The sequence below is a fragment of the Nanorana parkeri genome, unplaced genomic scaffold, assembly GCF_000935625.1.
Source record: "Nanorana parkeri isolate BGI_ZX_2015 unplaced genomic scaffold, ASM93562v1 scaffold123, whole genome shotgun sequence".
Lineage (NCBI taxonomy): Eukaryota > Metazoa > Chordata > Amphibia > Anura > Dicroglossidae > Nanorana > Nanorana parkeri.
In genome coordinates, this window is record NW_017306391.1 from 1,240,197 (window position 1) to 1,264,667 (window position 24,471).

Sequence of the window (24,471 nt, forward strand, 5' to 3'; positions counted from 1 at the left end):
CCTCCTGGATCCTGTCACGGCTCTCTTCCGTGACAGGGGAGGGGCTGGATTCCCCCCTCCCCGCTCCGATCCGCTAGCGCTGACTGGCGGAACGGACGGGGAGGGGGCGGGTACAGCTGGCTCTGCCTCTAGATAGGCAGAGCCAACTGTCAGTCACGCAGCTGGGCGGATCCCGGCACAATTGTCGAGATCCGCTTCAGCGTCTCAGTATATCGCGAGCTACAGCTCGCGGTATACTGAGCCTAGGGTGACGGGAGGACACTAGTTTGTGTCCTCCCGTTACCCTAAGGAGAACTATGGGGAAAAGCCTTAACCCCATAGTTCTCCTTTAATATCAGATATATTTTGTCATTGTAACTGATACATGCTAAGTGATGTGTAAGTGCAACACTTCCAGAAATGTATTAACTGCTAGAGATCACAGGGACAATGTCTTCATTTATGTTTTTCTTATCGAGACAGAGCCATATTTGTTCTAGCAATATCAAGGGTCATTATGTACTTACTGGACTGCAAAGCTGGCTCAGAGATGACAAAATCATGTAAATCCTGCTACTTATACAGTTCTTGGCTGTGGTCACAAATGTCTGATACACATCTGCTGTAGTCATTTAAGCCTGGTTCACACCTGTACGTTTTGTAGCGGGTTCAACGCTCTACGAACGCTCTACAAAACGCTCAAACATGAAAATCCCATTGTTTTCTATGGGTATGGTTCACACCTTGCCGTATTTCAGCCCGTCTGAACGCACTACAAAACGGCCTACGCCTAAAAATGTACATGAGCTTCTTTGCGGCCTTTTTGTTGCGAATCGCGGTAAAAACGCGCGTCACCGTGCAACAAACGCACATATTTCGATACGCCTAGGTGTGAACAGAGCCTTACTATGTGCCTTGCTACAAAATGACAATGTCGCAGTATAAATCGCTGGGGGCTAGGAATTCTTCTTCAGGCTTGCAGAAGACTTATGGTATCACCTCAGCCTACGCAAAGTCACTGAGTTCAAGGACAGATTTTAAATGATAAAAAGTAGAGATTCTTTGAAAAATTCTACTGTTGCTGTATTTGTATCATGTCAGGAAAATATTTACTCAGACTTGTAAAGTTACTGAAGAACTCAATTTAAAGTGGAACTAGAGTTGGTTAATAAAAAGTGCTGACAGGCAGGTTTTTATATTACAGTATGTCTTTTCTGTCTTAGATGTTTCTAACTGCTTGTCAATGCTTTTTTTGAGTAAGTGTGTATTGAGCCATGCACGAGCAAATCTGTGTACAGTCTCGGCACGATTCTGTGCCAGGAAGAAGCAACACCCGTGCGCATGTACAAAAGTTATATCATCCTCGGCTGGCCAATGAAGACTGCTGAAGACTCTGAACCTGGAAGAAGACCAGACCCAAAGGAGGCCACTTTTCTGGGTAAATGTGCAAATATGCTGTGCACACAATGGCAAAAAGCTCCTGCTACATAAAAAAAAAAGTGGCGGTCATTGCTGTTTATACTTTGAAGCGATCTTCACCTACTTTCTGCCCCAGAACAGGTGGCCAAGAAGGAGAAATCATAGAAAGCCATAAAATCTATGGCTGGAGCTGGGCGTCAATAAGCCGAATGATTTCAAACTGCAAAACATTCTTTCAGGTTCCTCCAAAACCAAACAAAGAAAACCAGTCTAGAGTGCTCCAAGTAGCTGAAAAGGTCACTTGAGTCTCAGAATGAGTTTTCTTTATTTTTTAGTGAAAGTGGGAATCCCCTTTAAAACAGCAGCAGTCAAATCATCTCTCAGAACTGCATTTAGAATATGAAGGAAGTACAATGACTACTCAGTTCCATAAGGCAGAGGTAATTAGTTGTACCTAATGAAAGCACCTTTTAGTTTACTGCAGTCAAGTAAGTTGAGAGACAATTTCTGGTTATGCTCTGTTACTGCGCTTCGCACCTATTTTGAGGACTGCTGAGGAGAAGTAATGTAACAGACTGTCAGACAGCATACAGATAAAACAACATGTAGCACACACTTGAAAGTGTGCATGCATGCACTATTTTTAACTTGCCATTTTAGAGTGTTTACTTCTGCTTTAATGAATGTCACATTGCCTTTCACTTGATGTCACAATATTCTTCAGGGCTATGAACTGCAACAAGCTTCTTGCCCACAACAAGCCATGCACAGTTCCAATATAAGAGAATGGATCAGAATCATACTTTACAATTTGGACAGGACCAATTACTTCTATATACATTATCAGTACATTTTATACCAATAAGTGGTTACATCCCCACCCATCTATAGATAGAGACAACATTGTAGGGACAGCAACAAGAGAAGAGGAGAAGAGCTATTGAGACCACTGAGGAAGACACCTACCATTCTGTAAACCCATCCACAACTGTTTATGGTCCTTCTTCTGCATTTCATTAATAACTTGGCCTTTGTGTTTCAAAGCATCGGCTTCCTTCACAGAAGACATAAAGTGTGCTTCGATCACATCTTTTGATTGGCATCGCAAAATGTCTTTTGATGGAAAACTCTGCAATTAAAAACATGTCTGTTAACACAGTGCAAATTCAGAACTTCCTTTAACTGTTTTTCCACTGAAAAGAAGGAGAGGACAGCCTATATCATTAATAAAATACTCAAGTTTGAGTTTTGTTTTGTGAGAACATTTTAACTTTGCCATTAAGGACAATGCCCAAGTCAGAGATTAATTTTGCTACTGGGGGATTCTTTCTCCAGTACCAAGCTCTCTTCCTCCTTCCAGTCTAACCCCCTGGTGCCCTCACACTTTCCACCTACACTTCATTTGCCATTCCCTTCACTCATTTACTGCCTCTTCATTGTTGCAAAACAACCACACACAGCTTGGCCGGTCTCCTTCCCGATTCTGTTCTCCCAGGTCTCCAGAAAGCCCATACACAGGACATGTACTGCTGCTGCATGCTGAAGATCCAGCCAGCCAGAGCACGCAGGGGGACTGTAAGTGCTGAGCAGCAGGGAGCTGGGTTTTCTGAGTGAAGCAGAATGCAGGCAGGAGTAGGAGGTGCCGGTGGACGTGTGGGGAGCTGTGTTTTTCTGTTTTCCGGACACGCTATGCTGAGCAACTTAGGAAAGTGGAGTACAGCCAGCAGGCTAGGATCTGCCACATCATTAATGAGAGATTAGGGTTAGCTCAGAGATAGGTGGATTGGGTTCTATATCTGGAGGTTCCCCCCAAAGCCATCCCTCTTGCAACTTTTCCTTCCCTACTGACAGACATTTTTATTCGTGGTGCCACATCTCCTGTTGGCAGACATTCCACCCTTGCTGCCTTACCCCATGACAGGCATCCCTGTGCACTGGTCCTCCCCCCCTATTCTTCCACTGATGGACACCTGTCCACCTCTCCCCTCCCTGACACACATCCATCCCTGTCTGTCACAACTCCATTTGCCCTTCCCAGCTACCTCATCCCTCCGGTCACAGTGGCAGCAGATGGAACCCAAAAGGGTAGAAGAAGCAATTGGAGAAAACCTTAAAGAAGTTTTTTAAAACTAGAAACAGTACAAAAGAAGAAAAGCACACAGTACATAACCAAGGCATAGGAACTGAAACATCATTCGAGCAGTCTTGCCATGAAGTACATAGGAATATCTCCAAAAATCTTTTTGGATTGGAGGGAAGTTCTGGGGTCAAATTAAATTACAGACAGAAAAATAAACATTTATTCTCAGCCAAGGACTTTGTTCTAAGGGAGTGTACCTGTTATAAAGTAAGAAAGAACAGAACAGGTGATTAGTAGGGGTAGAACACAAAAAACAGGTTAGTATGAAGAGGAAAGGTAAGGAAATGTGGCATAACGTGTTAAACTGTATCAGGCAACCATCATGGGTTGAGGAGACAGTGGCCAAAATCTGAAGTAAGAAAGTTGCCTACCTAAGGGGACCAGACATTTTCAAATCTGGCCATTGTACCTGTCAATTTAGCAGTTATTTTATTCAACAGAGCCCAAGACACCCTAGTTATAATTTCTTGAGGATTAGGGTAGGTGTTTCCATGCTTTAGCAACTGTTTGTTTTGTTGCGGTAAATAGGGTTTTGTTGCGGTAAATAGTTCATAATTGGTGATTTCCACCTGTTTTTTCTTTTGCATGGGTCTTCTAGAAAGAAGCGTTTCAGGGTTCTGTTTATCATTTTGTAGGTAAATAGGGCTAACAGTTCAGAGTTGGTGATTTCCACCTGTTTTTTCTTTTGCATGGGTCTTCTAGAAAGAAGCGTTTCAGGGTTCTGTTTATCATTTTGTAGGTTCTAGACCAATACTTACAGACACTGGGACATGTCTACCATATATGATGGAAAGTACCATATTTGTCACATCCCAAAAACATTTAGGAGAGGTAATAGCCATAAATTTAGATATGCGGGAAGGGCCAAGATGCCATCTCAAACGTTGCTGCTGCCATTATGTTTTATGTGAATTATTACACCCTGCTGCATCAAGATCTTCATGTGTGCTGAGGGGTGATCTGCTTTGAAAGATTTAATTGAGCTCTCTATAAGAGACAGTAAATTGCTTACAGTGGTTGGGATAAGTAACACTTTGCCTCATTTTTCACATAGTTGAACATATGTAGTTCCCAAATCACAAAACTACTACAAGCAGTGATAATTGGCAAGTGGGGATTAAGCAGTGATAATTGGCAGGTGGGGATTATAAAACAATATGTATAAAATTTAATAAATAATTACTTATTAGGCTTTTTGGCCACATCCAAAAGAAACATCTTTACAGAAGCATCTTTTCACTGGCTGACACTTCTGAACTTACTTAGTCTGTGTCTGACAAATACAGACAAACAAATACTTGGGGTGTAGCCAACAGTAGGCACCTCTGACTATTTTAATTTTATTGGAATTGTTTTTATTACCAATATTACCCTTTCATCACTGAAGAAAAAAAAAATAGACAGTACAAGTTTCAATGCGTGCAGCATGATGGAACAAATGACTCAGAACTAGAGCCACAGCTCACTATACTGAAAGGAAGGTTAAATTACTGCTAGCATCGCTGGTACAGTGGTTTTTATCAACGGTTTGGATGTTATCGTAGTTAATATAGAGCAAAAAAACATGTTAAGTCATGCCCTACATGGCAGATTCTGAGATGACTACACTAAAATAATCTTAGGTTTGTTTTTACCTTATCACTTTCATGCTTCAGAAAGCTCCCACACATAGTTAGTCAGCAAATTAGGTTTTTACTTGATCCAAACGTACAATTTAAAAGTTCCTGTTAAAAATATTAGCAATGGCAGAACCAGGCTTACAAAAAGTTAAAAAAAAAGAAAAAAGCTTTATGAATAATAATGTTCTATTTTATCTACTAAAAGATATTGAAGTAACAACTTACAATAAACAAAATAGATAACGGATATAAATATTACATTCTATTTACTACTGTAACATAAGGAAAGCTGCAAACATACCTTAAAGTGGACGGTGATGCCCCAAGGTAAAGAAGTGTTTGACGCATGTAGGTCAAAAAGTAAACCAATTGGGTAATGCCTGAAACAAAACAGCTGCAGTTTAGGTGCTACATCTAATACAACATATATTAAAGGAGGTATAAAAATATTTAAAAACTCCACTATGCACTGTTTGAATCTAAAATCCAAAAAAATTCAAGCAGAATTCCACTGTGTGTATATTATGGTTGCAACTAATGATTATTTTATTAATCGATTAGTTGGCCAATCATTTTTTCGATTAATTGATTCATTGGATAAAAAAAAAAAAATTAAATAAAGGCCGTCCTTAAATTTAAAATAAAATACACAAATGCAGTGTAATAAAGTTTACTTCAGAATAAAAATGCATGCACATCTTTTTGCAATCGCACAGCACTGGAAAGCACTGCATTGTGGCACCGTCCGTTCCCACAGCAGAATTTGTCAGGTCGAAAACGAAAATTACTTTTTTTCCCACCTTTTTATCCTTTTTTTTTTTTAAATAATTGAATTGTAAGCATGTTGCGCTTAAATAGTTGCAGCCAGGGAATGGCAGGCAAGATTCCGCAGATGGCAGCTAGGTGTAAATAGAGCAGGTAATGGGCTGGTGCAATAGCCAGAGGGACTATTGGCCATTTCAAATTGCAATAGCCAATAGTAGGCTGGCTACTGCACCCACACACCCACATACCCACGTAGTGTATGCATTGGCAATAAAGTACTGAGATGTATGACTGGGAGAGCCAATCTAGCTGGAATCCTATAGTGCAGCAGGAAGAAAAACCAGTATAAAATAAGTGAGTTAGAAACTGACTGATGCTCTTTAAATCTAGTCAACAACCATCTGACATTTCCGGGCCTAGCCCGTCAGTGACAAGAATTCCAATAACTTCCATCAAACGACTGTCCAGCTGTACACCAGAACACTATCAATATTGTAGAACACTGTATAGTTGTAGAAACACTCAAGGTATACACCCAATACAAGGAATGACATGGGGAGCTAGGAAGTTAGTCAAATTTAACATAACTTGCAGTAAAAGGTCCTGCCACAGAGACCCTACCTCAACACTCAAAAAAGGAAACAGACATAGAGATACGAAGATGGAGGTCAAGCAAGCCGAAGAGAAACAGGGAGAAGAGAAGGAATAGGTACATAGAAAGAGAAAAACATATAGAGGGAGAGAAAAGAGGGTTGGCACAAAAGAAGAGAAAGAGAAGAAAAAAGGAAAGAAAACAGAAGGGATGGGGAAGGTGGGAGTCAACCAAATCCAAGATGCAGTTCAGATCATCCAACGGTAAAATCCGTAAGTGTAATCTAGAGTGTTATACATTACAAAGAAAGCTCAAGTCAGCGCCCAATAATCCTTCGAGTCAAGAAACAACAGCCACGGCCTCCAAGGTGCCAGAAAGGCTTCATAGTGATCAGAGCATTGAGCCATCAGCCCCTCCGACCTCATAAACGTACACATCTCTGCTGACCATTCCTGAATTGAGGAGATAGTCGTCGAGTTCCAGCATTTAGGGATCAAAGCTCTCACAGCATTAATAAAAAAGCGAAGTAGGGATTTCTTTATTTTGGAAATGGAACCCGGGAGAATAGACAAGAAAGCCATTTGTGGGGTTAGGGTAATATTTATGGCTGCCACTTTGGAATAGACATGTGAGACCGCTTGCCAGAACGGTTTGATCAATGAACATCCCCACCATATACGAGTCATAGTGCCAACGGCAGTATGGCATCCCCAGCAGAGGTCAGAATTTTCAGGGTTGATTTGACAGAGCTTATCCGGTGATCGGTGAGTCAGTAAAACGTCTTCAACTTTCAAGGGGTTTTCACTTTAAACACATATTACATATGGTAACAAATGTAGTAAGCACAACATACATGCATTGCAATGACCCTAAAATGTGAAGATGTAAAGAGGGGGAAAAAAAAATTGAAGACACAGTTTAGGCAGCTGGTCAGCAATAGAAATACCTTGGGGGAGGGGCTCTGATCTCTGACAGCCCCAAGGGTTATCCTCCTACAAACTAAGTAAAGTTAAATAAAGGGATAAGAAAAATATTTTATAGGTAAATCTGCATAAATACAATAATGTAAGAGTACCTGTTCTTGTAGGAGCCTAATCATGGCTGGTTGTCTTTAAGCCAGCAAGACAATTTGGCACAAAAATGTCTTAACTTCTTAAGCAGATATTTCACAGGCCACCATGGAAGAGGTGTGATCAAAAGCAGCACCCAGAAATAAATGGAAATGGAAATATCTGGTAGATATTTTTGATTGTATAGAAGTTTAGAACACAACCAACACTAAAACACTGCAAACAGATCTTTACCTGCAGGCCATCAAATTAACAAAGCTTGGTATTCAACTGTTACATATACGCTTCATCTTTAATTCTGGAATAGTTATTGCAAATCTCAACAAAACATTGTTTACTTTCCCGTCTTGTCAGCATCAAAGTGACTCTTTTACTTGAGAAGTTTATGGGGCAATCACATTTTAAACGGTTTTCCTGTAGCTAAACTCATCTAACATGTATTTTAGAGCCAAATGAATCATCTATTGCCAAAGTTGATACGTATAAACATATACTATTCATTGGATTTTATATTATGTACTTTTATTAATACATTTCTCATAGCATGGCGTCAACCTTAATTTCAATTACACAGACTAATATCTAATACTATGGGTGACACCTAGTGGGGAAGATTTATATCCATATGCTGATGTACCACTACGTACATAAAAACCATAAGGGGGCATAGGACAGTACCGTGACTAACTTTGCTGACTTCCCCTTCTGAAAATGCCAGCTACATGGCTATCATACTGATCCTCTGGCTTAGATAGATTTAGCTACCTACTCATGTATCACTTCCCCCTCCCTTTTAGATTGTAAGCCCTCACGGGCAGGGCCCTCCTTTACCATCTTGTTTTGAATTGTATTGTGATTGTAATGTCTTCCTTATATTTTAAAGCGCTGCGCAAACTGTTGGCGCTATATAAATCCTGTATAATACTGATATTGAGGGTTTTTTTTTTAAAGGTTTACTTTAAACATAAAAGTACACACTGACCTTATCGGTTTCCAGATCCATCAATGACTTGGTATAAATGACTGGCTGTACACAGTATCTTCCCCTAAATATCAGGAATAGGTGATCTTTATTTTCCCAATGAGCTACAGTCTTTATTGCTGTACTGCATGTTAGTTATTCCAAATTGGGGCTTATAATTGTCCTTTGTACGCCACAAGATGGAATCAGAAATGTTCCCAGCATTGTATACAGGCCACTAGTGTGGCCTGTATACAATGCCACCAGAATAATCTCTGTATTGAAAATCAATGAGATTAATGAATAGTTTATTTTATATGCAGGTTTTTAGAAAATACATTTGTTTATACTACAACCTAATGCATTGTATTTTGTGTAGTAGATACCCCAATCAGCACTGTATACTGTGAAAACTTTTCAGCATATGACACAGGAATTATAATTCGATCATGCAATGCCTTAGGAAACAGTTGTCCTTCTTAACCAATTCAGGACTAAAGCTTTTTTTCATTTTTACTCCAGACATGCTGGTAGGTTAATTGGCTCCTGTCTAAATCGGCAAGGTTTCTATGATGTGATTGTGCAACTATGTAAAGTGCTGCGTAAATTGTTGGCGCTATATAAATACCTATAATAATAATGTATACATGTGAGATAGGGTCATTAGACTGTAAGCTGCTTGAGGGCAGGGACTGATGTGAATGTGCAGTATTTAAAGCGCTGTGTAAATTGTCAGCGCTAGGTAAATACCTGTAATAATTTTTTCTCACACATTAAAATCTGAATTTCTGTACAGAAAATGACTTCAATACTTCTGGCATACTTCTTACGAAGCACCTAGCATGATAAACACAAAGTGGCTAAAACTGTTCCAGATGACTTCTGTTCAACAACATTAAAAGGAGAACTATGGGGTTAAGGCTTTTCCCCATACTTCTCCTTAGGGTAACAGGAGGACACAAACTAGCGTCCTCCCGTCACCCTAGGCTCAGTAGCTCACCCTCAGTCACCCTAGGCGAGCTGTAGCTCGCAGTATACTGAGACGCCGCAGCTGAAGCGGATCCCGAAAGGTCGGCTAGAACTATGAGGTGAGTGAAAAGCACTCACCTCATAGTTCTCCTTTAAATATAAAACTGTTAACATCATTTCCCTTGTGTGCAAAATTATGCAGTGTAAACTGGGATTTGTTTCCTAGTGACAAATTACAGCCCGCTATAAAATCACTGTTTATCTCTTTCATATCCTATGGAGACGAGGCAAACAGACAGACTGCACTGTACAGAAATAACAACCTATTTTCTGTTACACAGCTTTACAATTAGAGATAAACAAATCTGTTTATGAAACAGACAAGTTCGGTAAATGTTTCTGGTGAATCAGAGAGTTTTAATTCCTCTGAAGGCATGGATGCCAATTTCCCTAACTTATGGAGCATCGCCTCACACATTTTCAGGAAAATCAAGAACTTGCAATTCACCAGGAAATATGAGATTTCCAGGATTTCTAAATTGTCTCTATTTTTTCTACTGATTCAGTGCTGGAAGCTGTCACTACCTGACTCCCAGAAATGGAGCTAGTTCTGAGGTATCAACTCCAAAAATTACATTGCTTGCAGCAGTTGGGCAATAGTAGTCTAGGCTTTGATAGATAACAGCTCTGTGAGAATTCTCTGAACCTGAAAAGAGAATCACCATAAACAGCACTGTTTACCAACCTATGTATATTATACCCCTTAAATTTGAATATAGCAATGAATCTTTATTTAGGACCTTTTTATAGTTTGTAACTGACTGATCAGACTCTGAAAAGTTTATTTTTACAGCTGACACCCCACCCACCATACAGTGCTTTTTTGGAAAAGGTCCATGCTTTGTGATGCTCCACTCCCAATTATCCAAGTTAAATCCTTAAATGACAAAAAGTATTCCACTGAATCTTATAATCCCCAGATCAGCTTATAAAGTATGTTTATCTTTTATACTACATGTACAAGTTTGTTGCTCAGTTACAACAAAGTCTGCCATAACCAGTTGTGGATTTGACATGTTCAATGTCCGTTTCAAGAAAAGGTCTACAGATACACTGATATTCTAAAATAAAAGAGCTAATGTAATTGATTGTGGTCTCTTCAATATCAGATGTTACTTCAATGAATACATGTATATAATTGCTTCTAATATAAAGAAGGGGCTCTCATGTTTCCAAACATGTTGCAAATTGAAAGACCAAACAAATCTTTGTATAACGTAACATAGAAAAATGTATCGACAATTTCCAAGCACCGTCCATCCACTGAGTCTGAAAGTATTTTCTCGGCCAACTGGCTCTCTAAACACTTCTGTGTGTGTCCGGCATTTGTAGGGCTGACCCGAATGCTGCATGCAATCCTGCCACAGTATCCAACTCTTTTCTGCATCCACACCTTTGTGAACTTAGTCTTACAATACCGAGCCCTTAATTGATACCAAAAGCATTTGTCTGTACCCGCATTTATCCTTTTCTATTATATCTATAAAAGCAGATTTTATTAGCATAGCTGCAAGGCCTGTTGAATGTACATGCATGAGCTTATTCCAGAAGTGCCACCTATCATGGCCATTCCAGAAGTGCTATTTTCACAATAAGGTCTCGTTCACACCCAGGCAAATTGCATATGCGCGAACGTCGCGCGTTTTTTACCGCGATTCGCGGTAAAAAAGTCGCGCAACTGTCGCGCGTTTCCGAAGGCTACTTGGCTGTATCCCAATGGAAACGCGCAAACAAAACGGCCCAAAGTAGTACCTGTACCTTTTCAGGCGTGGGCCGTTTTGTAGCGCGTTAGGGACGGGCGGAAATACGCCAATGTGGGAACGAGACCATTGAATACAATGGGATTTATATTTTTGAGCGTTTTGTAGAGCGTTCGTCGAGCGCAGAACGCGCTACAAAACGTTCAGGTGTGAACGAGGGCGAACGGATTCCAAATACACTGCAATCTGTGAACATATATTCAGACCACCTACCATTTCAGAGGAATGCCTTCATATTCAAACCAGATTTCGCTTATATCTTCTGTCCGCATAACTTTCTGAAAATGTTTCTTCACCTTATCGGTTACCAGAGTAAGGTAGCTCACACGTGGCAAAAGTAACTGCAAAACAATTGTAATCTGTACTATGAAAAAGTGTCAGTAAAACAAATAGCTTATATAGCAAAATAATTACTGTAACTCGTTCCCATCCACAATCTGTCTCCCAGTCCGATAGCAAGGATACATTAACCCCTTCACGACCAGTGACGTACAGTGTACGTCACTGGCATCGGGACTGTTTAAACAGACTCCCGACGGCTTTTGCCACCGGGACTCTGTTTAAACTTGTTGGCTTTACAGTGGAAGCGATTCTGGCGGCTCCTCTGCCACCAGATCGCGTCTACGGGCAGGTGAACACACGCACGTGCGTGCCCGACATAACCGCCATGTTTCCCGGGCTCCATTGCCCCTCCTACGGGCCCGGGACCGGATTCTTTGGTGTCGGCAGAAAGCTGGGGAGGAGATCCCCTCCCCGTTCTATGGGACCTGGAGGGATACAGATTGCATCACTTCCGGCCCCATAGCTATCAGTGCTGGGCGTCTAAATAAAAGAAATGTAAAAATAATGAAAAAAAAAAACGTTTTAAAGTCCCCCGCCCCTGCGGGTACGCGCGTCTCCACATAAACACACATCGGGTGCACCTACGTATGAAAACGACGAACCCGCTACACATGTTGGGCATTGCCGGAGTGAGAGCAACAATTCTACGGCCAGTATTTTTGGGTATCTCTAAACTGATGACCTGCGGGGGCTTTTAAAGTGTCATCTATGGACTTTTTGGGGTTCTGAATTTTGTTGCCGTTTCACGGACGCACACAATTTTTAACCTGGAATGTTGGCCATTTACTTATTGTGACCTCATCTTTTATATTTTATTTAAAACATGGGTAATTTTATAGTGTTTTGGGGAATTTAAGTGCATTTTTCACTAAATGTTGTTATTTGATAAGGAGTTGCGCCAATATCGTGCAACATAAAAATTTGCAACTGCCACCCTTTTATTCTATCGGGTCTTGGCTTTCAGAAAATATATAATGTTTGGGGATTTTAAGTAATTTTCAGGCATAAAATGTGGAATATAACATGGGTGCAAAAAATGGGGGGGGGAAAGCCTCAGTCATGAAGGGGTTAATAAACATTTTCCCCTTTGTGAGCCAGCAGACAACATTTTGCTCAGCTGCTGGCTCTCAATCCTGGCCGTCAGTGACCTCTAAAGCCCCATTCACACTGAGCGACATGAAAATTGCGCGATTTTCCATGCGATTTGATATGAGTGATATTGAGCGACGTCGCGTGACTTTTTCCTATTGGGCTGTATGCAATTAGGAGCAAAATCGCTCGAAAAAAGGGTTATGTAGGAGCGATAGCGCTCATATTTCCACACGATATCGCTCTATGCAGCTTCTCCAACCCATTTCAATGGAGCTGTTCACATCTCGTCGCTCAATATCGCTTGTAGCTCGTCGCTCCTACATGACCCTTTTTTCGAGCGATTTCGCTCCTGATTGCATACAGCCCAATAGGAAAAAGTTGCGCGACGTCGCTCAATATCACTCATATAAAATCGCACGGAAAATCGCGCGATTTTCATGCCGCTCAGTGTGAATGGGGCCTTAGACCAAATCAGGAACCAACCACATAGCCGCTATCAGCTCTGAACATTTCCACAACCGAGACATGTAACCTTTATCTCTCCAAAACCAATATTTATATTGAATAAGCAATATTTATATCGCAATTATAATTACTACAAACTATTTAACTTTCCAAGGAAGTAAGTAAGCATCTGATGCGTAGTGGGTGTTCTTATAACATGCTTTTAGTGTTAATTAGTATGTATAATAATGTATATTCCTTATTATTATTATTACATAGTATTTATATAGCTCCAACAGTTTGCGCAGCGCATATTCAATTCCTTTACTTTCTGACACTATAGTCTTATTTATGACTGATCTCCCAAATTGTAATAGGATAAGTTATGGTGCAGAGCACTCAGCATCTGATAATGATTTTCCAGAGTGGATATACTGTTTCTCTAAATAATAAAGTAATTATTATAGAGCTGCAGCTAACGATTATTTTCAAAATCGATTAGTTAGCCGATTATTAAGTTCGATTAATCGGTTAATCGGATAAACAATAAAATACATTTACAATAATCGATTATAATCGATTATGTCGATTAGTTGTTGCAGCCCTAAATTATTACAATTACTAAACCATACTTACATGGAGATAAAAGTCAACTTCTCAGTGTGATGGACAGTGGTGGCAGTTAAAGGAGAATTATGAGCTAAGTGCTTTTCACTCAGCCTCATAATCTGAGCCGACCTGTGACAATGAAACTGTCACAGGTCGGCTCAGTAGATCGGGAAGTGAGCGAACACATACCGGCGCTCGCTCACTTCTCGATCCTGTCACTGCAGAGAGCCGTGACAGGGGAGTGACTGGATTCTCCCCTCCCCTGTCCGATCCTTCAGCGCTGACTGGCGGAACGGATGGGGAGGGTGCACGGATCCTCTCCTGATCAGACCATGTGAAAAGGGACATATAAGTCTGCAGAGAATTTTCAGGCCAGAGTGAAGATAGCAAGCGTTGCTTGCCTGTCTGCCACCACAGAACAGAAACTTGTAGTCTACTGACACTTCCTCCTGTCCCTGTAACTAAAAGGTACCTTGGTACAGACAGGGGCTGGGAGGAATAGTCTACAGGAGCCTGAGCATTGCACCTGCACTGATTACGGTTGCAATGCTTTACAGGCTACAATGCAAAATAAATAAATAAATAAATGCACATTTTGTAAAAGGTGGACCATGCCTTTAAAGTCAAATTCCACTTTTCTTTCCATGTTCCATCTTATTTAGGGTGTAACAAGGAACTTGATGCCATTCTGCACCCTCCATCCCTCACCACTTTCCTAAACCGCCGGGTGCTTCTTCCCAAAGGTTCCTGAATATATTTGAATTGGGCGTGGCTGTGTGTGGTTCCTACTGCACAGATCAATGTAGATGTCAGCTGCATACAGCGCCGTGACCAAAGTAGGGTGCTAGTAGTGACATCACAGTCCAAGGGAAAAAAATAAGACTCCAGCACTCAATTGTGCCGCATCATGACTTATGTCACGTGTTTACACTAAAACAAGATTATGTTTGCATCCTGAATGATTGAGTGCTGGTGACTTATCTTTTTTCCTTGTTCCTATTGCGCAGCCGTTTACAGGATCTGTGAATAAAACAAAAAAGGAAAAAGTTCCGTCTGCGGAACACGTATTTCTCAATGAAGTACAAGTGTGGTAATGTCACCGCACTTGTAGTCCATTGATAACTTCCTCCAGCTCTATAACCAAAACTCTGTACCTCTAGTAGTAATGCTTTGCAGGCTCCGATGCAAAAAAATCAATGCATGCACAAAGTATTTTCTTTTTGCAATATGTGTATTTATTAGACATGTGCACTGCCAAAAAATGTGTTTAGTTTTGTTTCGTTTTAAATTCGGATTTGTGTTATTTCGTTTTTCGGGATTCGGGTGTGAAAGTCAATTCGGAATCGGACGAAATTTGGTAGCGGTAGTTCGAACGTTCGTTCTTTTGCAGCAAAGTGACATTTGAGGGGGAAAAAATATTTTTCTCCTTCTCTAATGTCACTTTGCTCCAACGAACGAAACGAATAAGAAACGAATAAGAACAGAATACGAAACGAACGTTCGAACTACCGCTCCCGAATTTCGGAAATGGAAATTCGGATTCGTTTGCATTCGTTATGTCTGCAATTCGGAATTGGGATACATCCGAATGTCCGAATTTCCAAAAGTTCGTCCGAATTTCGATTCGGAACTAAACGAATCGCACATGTCTAGTATTTATTCACTTTTCCACAAAAAGTGGAACATGTTTTAAACAGTAGCGACTCACCCTCCATCCACACAAACCAACCAGTCATACAGACAGACATGTTTCAGTAATGTTAAGCTACATCAAAGGTCTGTACAATGAAAGCTATTCTTCTCACAATTTCATAAAATGATGCATTATACATGCCCAATTCTGGCTAAGAGGAGACTATAGGACAGTAGGTCCTATAGAGTAAACATGGAAAACTCCTGCCATAAACTTGCTGAACTGAAAATGACTACAAAGGCTGAGCACTTTGATTATGAGTTGACAGTCACGTCTACATTACGCACGACAGAGAAATGTTAATTTGACCCAGCAAGGAAGCTGAATAACGCAAGCAGCTATATGTCAGTACTCAACGGCTTACTGGAGATGAACAGATGTAATTTACTGAAAACAGTGCCAGAAATTACTCACTGGTCAGCCCATCAATTATTCTCAGAACTCACTCTGCTTTCTTGTAAACAGATTGAAAAAAATAGCCAAAGGGACACAAATATAACGTTCCACACATGTCCACATAACGTTTTTTTGGTCACTAAACATGAAAGAACTGAACTGCTCTTAACCAAAGTGCCATGTTTAAGTGTATTCATGTTTAAGAATATCCAAGCGCTTTTTATTTTCAAGCAGATGATTTTATTTCAATGACTTTTAAAAGGGCAAACCGCCCAAAACTAATAATAATCCTGTCCTTTATAGAATCTGGAGATCTAGATTGAACCTGACCTGGCCTAAAACCAGGTCCTAAAGGAGTTTTAATTTGGGTCTGGGATCCAAGTGTAATTGTGAATGATATCACCAGCACACTGAAGATCCTTTTAGAACAGTGGTTCTAAACCCTTCTAGGGCCGGGACCCCTTGGTAACATTTGCCAAGTTGTGGTGACTTCCAACGGAGCGCTGGACTCCAGAATTAGTAAGGCGCTGGACTTGGGACTAAAAATGGAAGCGCACTTTTATATTTACAGCCTCTGCTGTCCTCCCGCTGACTGACACTGCTGCGCTAGGAGGAGGCTGAGGAGCTTCTCACCTAGCGCAGAAGAAGTGGATGCTGCAAACCCCTCAACAGTGAGTTGCGACCATTTTTGGGTCGCGACCCACAGGTTGAGAACCGCTGTTTTAGAATCACCAAATGCTCATTTTATTGAATAGGTTGTCAGAATGGAAACAAGCGCTTTCAGGATCTGACAAGTGTCCCTTCATCAGGCTTCAGCATTGACTGATGAAGGGACCCTGCGAGGTCCCGAAAACGCTTGTTTCCATTCCGACAAATTGTTCAATAAAATGAGCATTTGGTGATTCTAAAAGGATCTTCGGCGTGCTGGTGACATAATTCACAATTATCCTATGTATACAGCGGTGCCATCCGCAGTCATTACAAGCACCCTTCCCATTATACAGGATTTCCGGTAAGGAGTACGACAAGAACTTTTCTGTTATCCTGGGATCCAAGGGGACACAATCCGATTTGAAGACGAACACAGGAACTTGCAGGCACCAACAAGCGTCGGAGCTTTAGCATTGCTGTTACTTTAGAAACATTTTAAGCCAGGTTATGTTCACTTTAAAGAAGAAAACATTTATTAACCCTTACAGTAGGGCTGCCCCTGCACTGCAAGGGTTAACCGCATATTTTTGTCTAGGTGCCAAAAAAAAAACCTCATACTCGCCCGAACTGCCAAGCTGATTCCCTACTTCTCCGATCACTGAAGCGTGTCTCCTCCTCCATTGCACAGATGGAATGTTCCTCAGTGTCCTCATATCTATACACTTCTATAGAACGTGATGACACAAGGATTTTTAGACTTCTGCAACGGAGGGGGGAGAGAGGCTCTAGGGACTGGTCTAAGAACAAGCCAGCTCCAATAAATAAGTATAACTTTTTTTTTTTTTAGCACCTAGACAAAAAGGAGCAGTTAAACCTTGTAGTGTAGGGGTAGCCAAACTGCAAGGGTTAATAAAATGTTTCCCCAGAGTTCTTCTTTAGCTCCCATAATAGATACTCAAGCATTCTGGTGAAAAGATCTTTGTAAAGGAGTCCCAAGGCCTGCAAAACACTGCAGTTGTTGACAGTAGGTTCACTCACTATTGGATTTTAAAAATATATTTAGTTTTTACTACAAATATATGGATATTGAGTTCTTATAGGTATATTAAGCACCAGAGATTGTTGATCCAGGGAATATCCGAATGCCTTATGGGATCAGGAAGGAATTTTTTTCCCCTGTTGGAGCAAATTGAACCATGCTTTATAGGGGGTTTTTTTTGCCTTCCTCTGGATCAATAGTGGGTAATTGTGGGCATAACACTCTGTTTTAGGTTTTCTTCTTACATATCTCTATAGGTGGAACTTGATGGATTTGTGTCTTTTTTCAACCTGACTAACTAGGTAACTATCTTATTTGTGTATCACTCAGCTGTAGTTCCTCAAACCTCTGAATTGGTGCTGACACTGTCCTTCCTTCTGGAGGGGGCTACTTTTGTTCCCCATGGTCCTTGTGTGTGTTGTAAATTAGCCACCGCTCCAAGCTCACTCCCATGTTGGACTACAATCTCACGTATCATTTACTAATTTTTGTTGAGATCCATCACAGGAGTGAGCTTGGAGCAGTGACTACTTTACAACACACACTGGAACCATGGGGAACAAAAGTAGCCACCCTCCAGAAGGAAGGACAGTGTCAGCACTAGGCATGCACCAATATATCGGCCAAAAATAGCGCTTTCCCATTTTCTGGCCGATACAGCGGTGCGTCCATTCTTTCTCACCTCCCCGCTGGGCGCTGCTCCACTCGCTTAGCCTCCTGTGATAGCTGTCAGGAAGGAGAGCGAGTACGAACATTCAGTGATCAGTGATCGCTGAGTGTTTGTAAATAATTGAGGACACAGTATGTTTAATGTATCCTCAATTATGAATGAATGGGAAGTGATCTACATCACTTCCTGTTCATTTATGATTGTGGTTATAGTAAACATTCTATATCCACATGTTATGAATGAACAGGAACACTCAGTATAGAGGATTCCTGTTCATTTATAACAGGGGCTGCAGAAAAAGAGATTGAGGACTTTGTGTCCTCAATCTCTTTTTCCATTTTAAAAAGGGAAATATCAGGGGTCTACTTAGACCCCTAATATTTCCCCCGAAGTCCCTAAAAGTAAAGTAAAAAATAAAAATATTTAATAAAAAATTAATCAAGAAAAATAAATATTAAAAAATTAAAAAGTTTATAAAAAGTAAATGAAAATAAAATATTTAAAAAAGTTAAAATAAAAAACATTTTTGGTTTCGGCCTAACATTTTTTTAATTTCGTTTTCGAAATTTTCATTTTGGTGCACCTCTAGTCAGCACCAATGAAGAGATGATTTGAGGATCTACAGCTGAAACACAAATAAGATACATTTTGTTAATACGGTATATTAATGTATTTTTAAGACTTAACTCCTGAGTTTAGTGTCACTTTAATTATGTGATCTGCCTGTCCTAATTTCCCATACAGCCAAAGCAGTATCCTGGCAGGCTGGTGATTTGTGCTCTTCTACACAAGACAGACACAGGTAACATAATACCAGTAAATGTGGGAAAATACAATCGATAACTTAAAGCTCAATTACATTTTCAGTTTAAATCAGCTAAACATATTCCTGGTACATCAAAACAAAAAGGTATGCAAAGGTGTACAGTGCATTTTCTTTAGAAAACAGCCACAGCCTGAGTAGAAAAGCCTGTCCACTGCCAGCATGCTGTAAAGAAGGACCCTTGCTTTTCGTGTGGAAGCAGTAGTCTCTATATATATTTTGAATAAAAAATAAAAAAAAGAACTCAAGCCATCATCTGAATTATACAAATGATTTAGTTTGATTACCACAGGGGGTATGGTGGTGAAATAAATGACACTACCAGATAGTGGTACTGGTTCAGTACTGGTTGACAAGCCTCAAAGTAAACAACAGTGACATTCTATAAATCAAACTAGAACAGAAACTATTTGTAGACAGCTAACAATTAGAACTAAAAATATAAAATGAGGTTTATATTTGAAAAAGATTTCAAATAACATCAAAGTTATAGAACATCATGGTTGCCGAGCAATGTCAAGCCATGATCGTGGTAGCACTTACATAATAGGGTTCGGCTTCCCTTTCATTCAGCTCATCCTGATATAATGTGAAGCATGTCGGTATTCGCCCATACCATACTTTTCGTAGGACATCATTGTCATCTGTCATTCTTCCAGCCATCTGTATCCCACATATAGACCAGGAGGTGTCATTCAAAAATCTGTGAAGAACTATGATAGAAAGAGTATATGTAAATATTTACAGGAAATAAACTTACCAGGGTATATCATATCGCCAGAAAAGGCATAATAACTTACTTAGAGTTACAGGCAGAGTTCTGTCCTTTACAATTGTTCACCCACACCGATATTATGCACCACTACTGTATTGTTCAAGTATCTTTGCATATTAATGTGTCACTAGGTAAATGCTGTGTATAATGAATACTCACTGATGTTATTCTGATCGCTGGTACCAATTCATCAACTGTCACTGCAATAGTGGGAACACGTGTGCTCCATAGGGAGAATTGTTTGCATATAAACCGATCAGCCATAACATTATCACCACCTGACTAATCTGCACAAAACCAGAATTTCTCCACTGATGCTGGGGAACGGAACCACCCACTGGCTGAAAGGAGAATTATGAGGTTAATGATTTTCACTCAGCCTCATAATCTGAGCCGACCTGTGACAATGAAACTGTCACAGGTTGGCTCAGTAGATCGGGAAGTGAGTGAACACATACTGGCGCTCGCTCACTTCTTGATCCTGTGCCGGTAGAGAGCCGTAACAATGGAGGGACTGGATTCTCCCCTCCCCTGTCCGATCCTCCAGCGCTGACTGGCGGAACGGACGGGGGAGGGGCGGGTACAGCGGGCTCTGCCTCTAGATAGGCTGAGCCAGCTGTCACTCACGCAGCTGGGCGGATCAGACATAATTGTCGGGATCCTTTCCGCCTGCGGTGTCTCAGTATGCCGCGAGCTGTAGCTCGCGGTATACTGAGCTTTGGGTGACGGGAGGATGCTGGTTTGTGTCTTCCCGTTACCCTAAGGAGAACTATGGGGAAATGCCCTGACCCCATAGTTCTCCTTTAATATATTTTTGGGGTCCTTTGCACTTGAAAGCCTAGGTCAATTTCCCTCCTGCTGGATGTTTTATTGTACACCACCCTGCTACTGCAGTAAGCTACCCTTAAACATGAAATCATAGTTGCTTATTGATCCAATGCCTTTTCATTTGGTAAATGGTATTAACTAGGGATGTATAGATACCAGTGCCGATACTTGGCATTTGCACGAGAACTACCAGGGTTGCAGAGGTTGCAGCTGGGACCTGGCTCTGGCACCCCACCACTGTCCTGAAATCATTAGTCTGTATTGTTTTAGAAAAACTGTCACATGACAATAACTGAAAATGTATCAGTACTTGGATCTGTGAGTACTTGGACAAGTATCAGTATCATCCAATAAAACAGAGATGTACAAATCCCAGGAGCCCCGTATGCTCCTTAAAATGACAGCTGCCTCCTAACTTTTACATTTTTCTCTAGTCTAGTCTTGGAGCTGGAAAAGTATCTGTACTTGTACCGAGTACGGTACTTGGTATCTGAACATCCCTAGTATTAACGGCACCTGCCAGCACCACTCATCAACTCATGCCCTGCATGGAAACAAACAGAACGCTCAGCTGAGCAAAGCAGTCATGTTTGTGAGACCATTAGATGTCTGAGAAGAGTCAACTCATGCATACAGGTGAAACTCAAATAATTAGAATATCGTGCAAAGTTCATTTATTTCGCTAATGCAACTTAAAAAGGTGAAACTAATATATGAGATAGACTCATTACATGCAAAGCAAGCTAGTTCAAGCCGTGATTTGTCATAATTGTGATGATTATGGCTTACAGCTCATGAAAACCCCAAGAACCCCAAATCCACAACCTCAAAAAAGTAGATTATTACATGCAATCAATAAAACGAGGATTGTACATAGAACAATATCGGACCTCTGAAAAGTACAAGCATGCATATGTACTCAGTACTTGGTTTGGGCCCCTTTTGCAGCACTTACTGCAATTACTTTTGCACGATATTCTAATTATTCGAGTTTCACCTGTATATATTGACCATTCAATACCCAGCAGTGTTTGGACACTCTCAGATGAGATGATGAGTGTGATCGTGGAGAGAAGTCTCATGCATGCCCAATATTTAGATGTCTATGGACAATCTTAGATTAGATAATGGTGGTGCCCAAAGAAAGACAGATCATGCATGCATACTAAATGTTGAACAGTTTAACGACGATGGATAATCTTAGAGAACATGATTTTTTGTCCATGAGGACAGTCAGATCATCTATACATACTCAATATTCATTACTCAGATGTATACGGTAGTCTTAGAAGGGATGACGGTTGGTGGTATCTGGGGGCAGTCAGATCATGCATGTGTACTCAAGAGTCAATGGATGATATTGGATGAAATTATTACACTTGTGTGTGAGGACACCAGTGGGCACCAGAGGATTATACATAATATTAAATACTTGGATGTCTATAGACAATCTTAGATTAGATGATGTCAGCGATGTCCGTGGACAGTTGGATAATGCGAGCATACACCATATTAAATACTTGGATGTCTATGGACGGTCTTAGATTAGATGATGGCAGTGATGTCCGTGGACAGTTGGATAATGCGAGCATACACAATATTAAATACTTGGATGTCTATGGACGGTCTTAGATTAGATGATGGCAGTAATGTCCGTGGACAGTTGGATAATGCGAGCATACACAATATTAAATACTTGGATGTCTATGGACGGTCTTAGATTAGATGATGGCAGTGATGTCCGTGGACAGTTGGATAATGCGAGCATACACCATATTAAATACATGGATGTCTATGGACGATCTTAGATTAGATGATGGCAGTGATGTCCGTGGACAGTTGGATAATGCGAACATACACAATATAATAAATACTTGCAGGGTTATTCACAAAAGGGTAAAGAGTTTGGCAAAGGCAAAGTGAATCTAGACCAAAATACCTGAGCTGGAAAGTGAGCTGAATTGGAGAATTTTTACAAATCATCTATTTTGGCCTAGATTGCTCACTTCTCCTGCCTTCTCCAAACTCTTAACCCTTTTGTGAATAACCCTGTTGGATATCTATGGACGATCTGAGATCAGATGATGGCAGTGATGTCTTAGGTCAGACAGATCATTCTTACACACTCAACATTGCACACTCTTTGATGACAGCTTGCACTAGAGTCTGTGCGAGTTGTATATTAATCTAGTTTGTGATCTGACCTGTATGTATCTACCCATAACCAAATGCTCAGTTTTGGGTAGTCAGACCACTTGAATCATTGTGATTTCTCCTTTCCTATCTAAGTCACCAGTTAACTGTAACAAGTGAACACCACACAAAACGTTAGCAGAATAAAAGTTGGCATGTCAGGAATAATATTGTAGAAAGAGAGCCTATATTAACATGTTAGGCACTCTGCTCCCTCCCCCCTCCATATGACAGGCATATAAAGAGTGCACAGTCAGTCACACACAGGTGACTGCACAAGCAGCAGGCTGTTCTCCCAGCGCGACTTCACCATCCCTGAGCAGACTACACGTGTACGCGCATCATAGGAGGAGACTGCCTGTGTACACCAATATCACGGCTCGCGCTAAGCGGACCAGTGTACGAATACCTGTAACCCCAAGAAAGCCAGTCTGTTACCCAAATTTCCAGCACTTCTTCTGCCCGGTACTCTCAAACGCTTCCGGGTGCAGCTGAGCCCCGCCCAACGATTGCCTACGTAAGTCTCACAACATGTACGGAAAGCGAAAGAGTACAATCGGAGCTAAGCGCGCAGCCATAAACTTGGAGAGGAGAGAGTGTGATGTGAACATTTTACTGTTAGTACATTCGTAAACATTATGACATTCAACTCCATTTATTTCACCCACGAGTTGTGCTTCATCTAATTGTTTATAGACAACTGTAATCTTTTCTACCTCTTCTAATAATTAAAGTAAACTCCACTTCAAGTTTGTGCAAATTCTAAGGCCTGATGAAGGGGTAGTGCCAGAGTCCCTGGAATGCATTGGCTGTTTACTGCCACCCCAATGTATATATGTTTACTGCCACCCCAATGTATACATACATACAGTTGTGTGAAAAAGTGTTGGCCCCCATCCTGATTTTTCATTGTTTTGCACGTTTGTCACACTTTAATGTTTCAGATCATCAAACAAATTTAAATATTAGTCAAAGATAACACAAGTAAACACAACATGCAGTTTTTAAAGGAAGGTTTTTATTATTAAGTGAAAACAAAATCCAAACACACATGGCCCTATGTGAAAAAGTGTTTGCCCTCTAAACCTAATAACTGGTTGGGCCAACCTTAGCAGCAAGAACTGCAATCAAGCGTTTGCAATAACTTGCAATGAGTCTGTTACAGCGCTGTGCAGGAATTTTGGTCCACTAATCTTTGCAAAATTGTTGTAATTCAGCCACATTGGAAGGTTTTCGAGCATGAACTGCCTTTTTAAGGTCATGCCACAGCATCTCAATAGGATTCAGGTCAGGACTTTGACTAGGCCACTCCAAAGTCTTCATTTTGTTTTTCTTCAGCCATTCAGAGGTGGGTGTGCTTTGGATCATTGTCCTGCTGCAGAACCCAAGTTCGCTTTAGCTTGAGGTCACAAACAGATGGCCGCACATTATCCTTCAGGATTTTTTGGTAGACAGCAGAATTCATGGTTCCATTTATCACAGCAAGTCTTCCAGGTCCTGAAGCAGCAAAACAGCCCCAGACCATCACACTACCACCACCATATTTTACTGTTGGTATGATGTTCTTTTTCTGAAATGCGGT

At 40.8% G+C, this 24,471-nt stretch overlaps 1 protein-coding gene across 1 annotated transcript in view; it reads right to left on the bottom strand.

Moving 5' to 3' along the window:
• Positions 1 to 23,387, bottom strand: part of ATG5 (autophagy related 5) — a 135,544-nt gene extending 112,157 nt beyond the window's left edge. Inside the window, exons 1-5 of the mRNA XM_018553524.1 lie at positions 23,328 to 23,387; positions 19,637 to 19,806; positions 11,548 to 11,675; positions 5,459 to 5,537; positions 2,365 to 2,527 (exon numbers count right to left, since the gene is read on the bottom strand). Coding sequence (XP_018409026.1) covers positions 2,365 to 2,527; positions 5,459 to 5,537; positions 11,548 to 11,675; positions 19,637 to 19,756 — 490 coding nt within the window. The 5' untranslated portion in view covers positions 19,757 to 19,806; positions 23,328 to 23,387. The remainder of the gene's footprint in view (positions 1 to 2,364; positions 2,528 to 5,458; positions 5,538 to 11,547; positions 11,676 to 19,636; positions 19,807 to 23,327) is intronic.
• Positions 23,388 to 24,471: the final 1,084 nt, after the last annotated feature.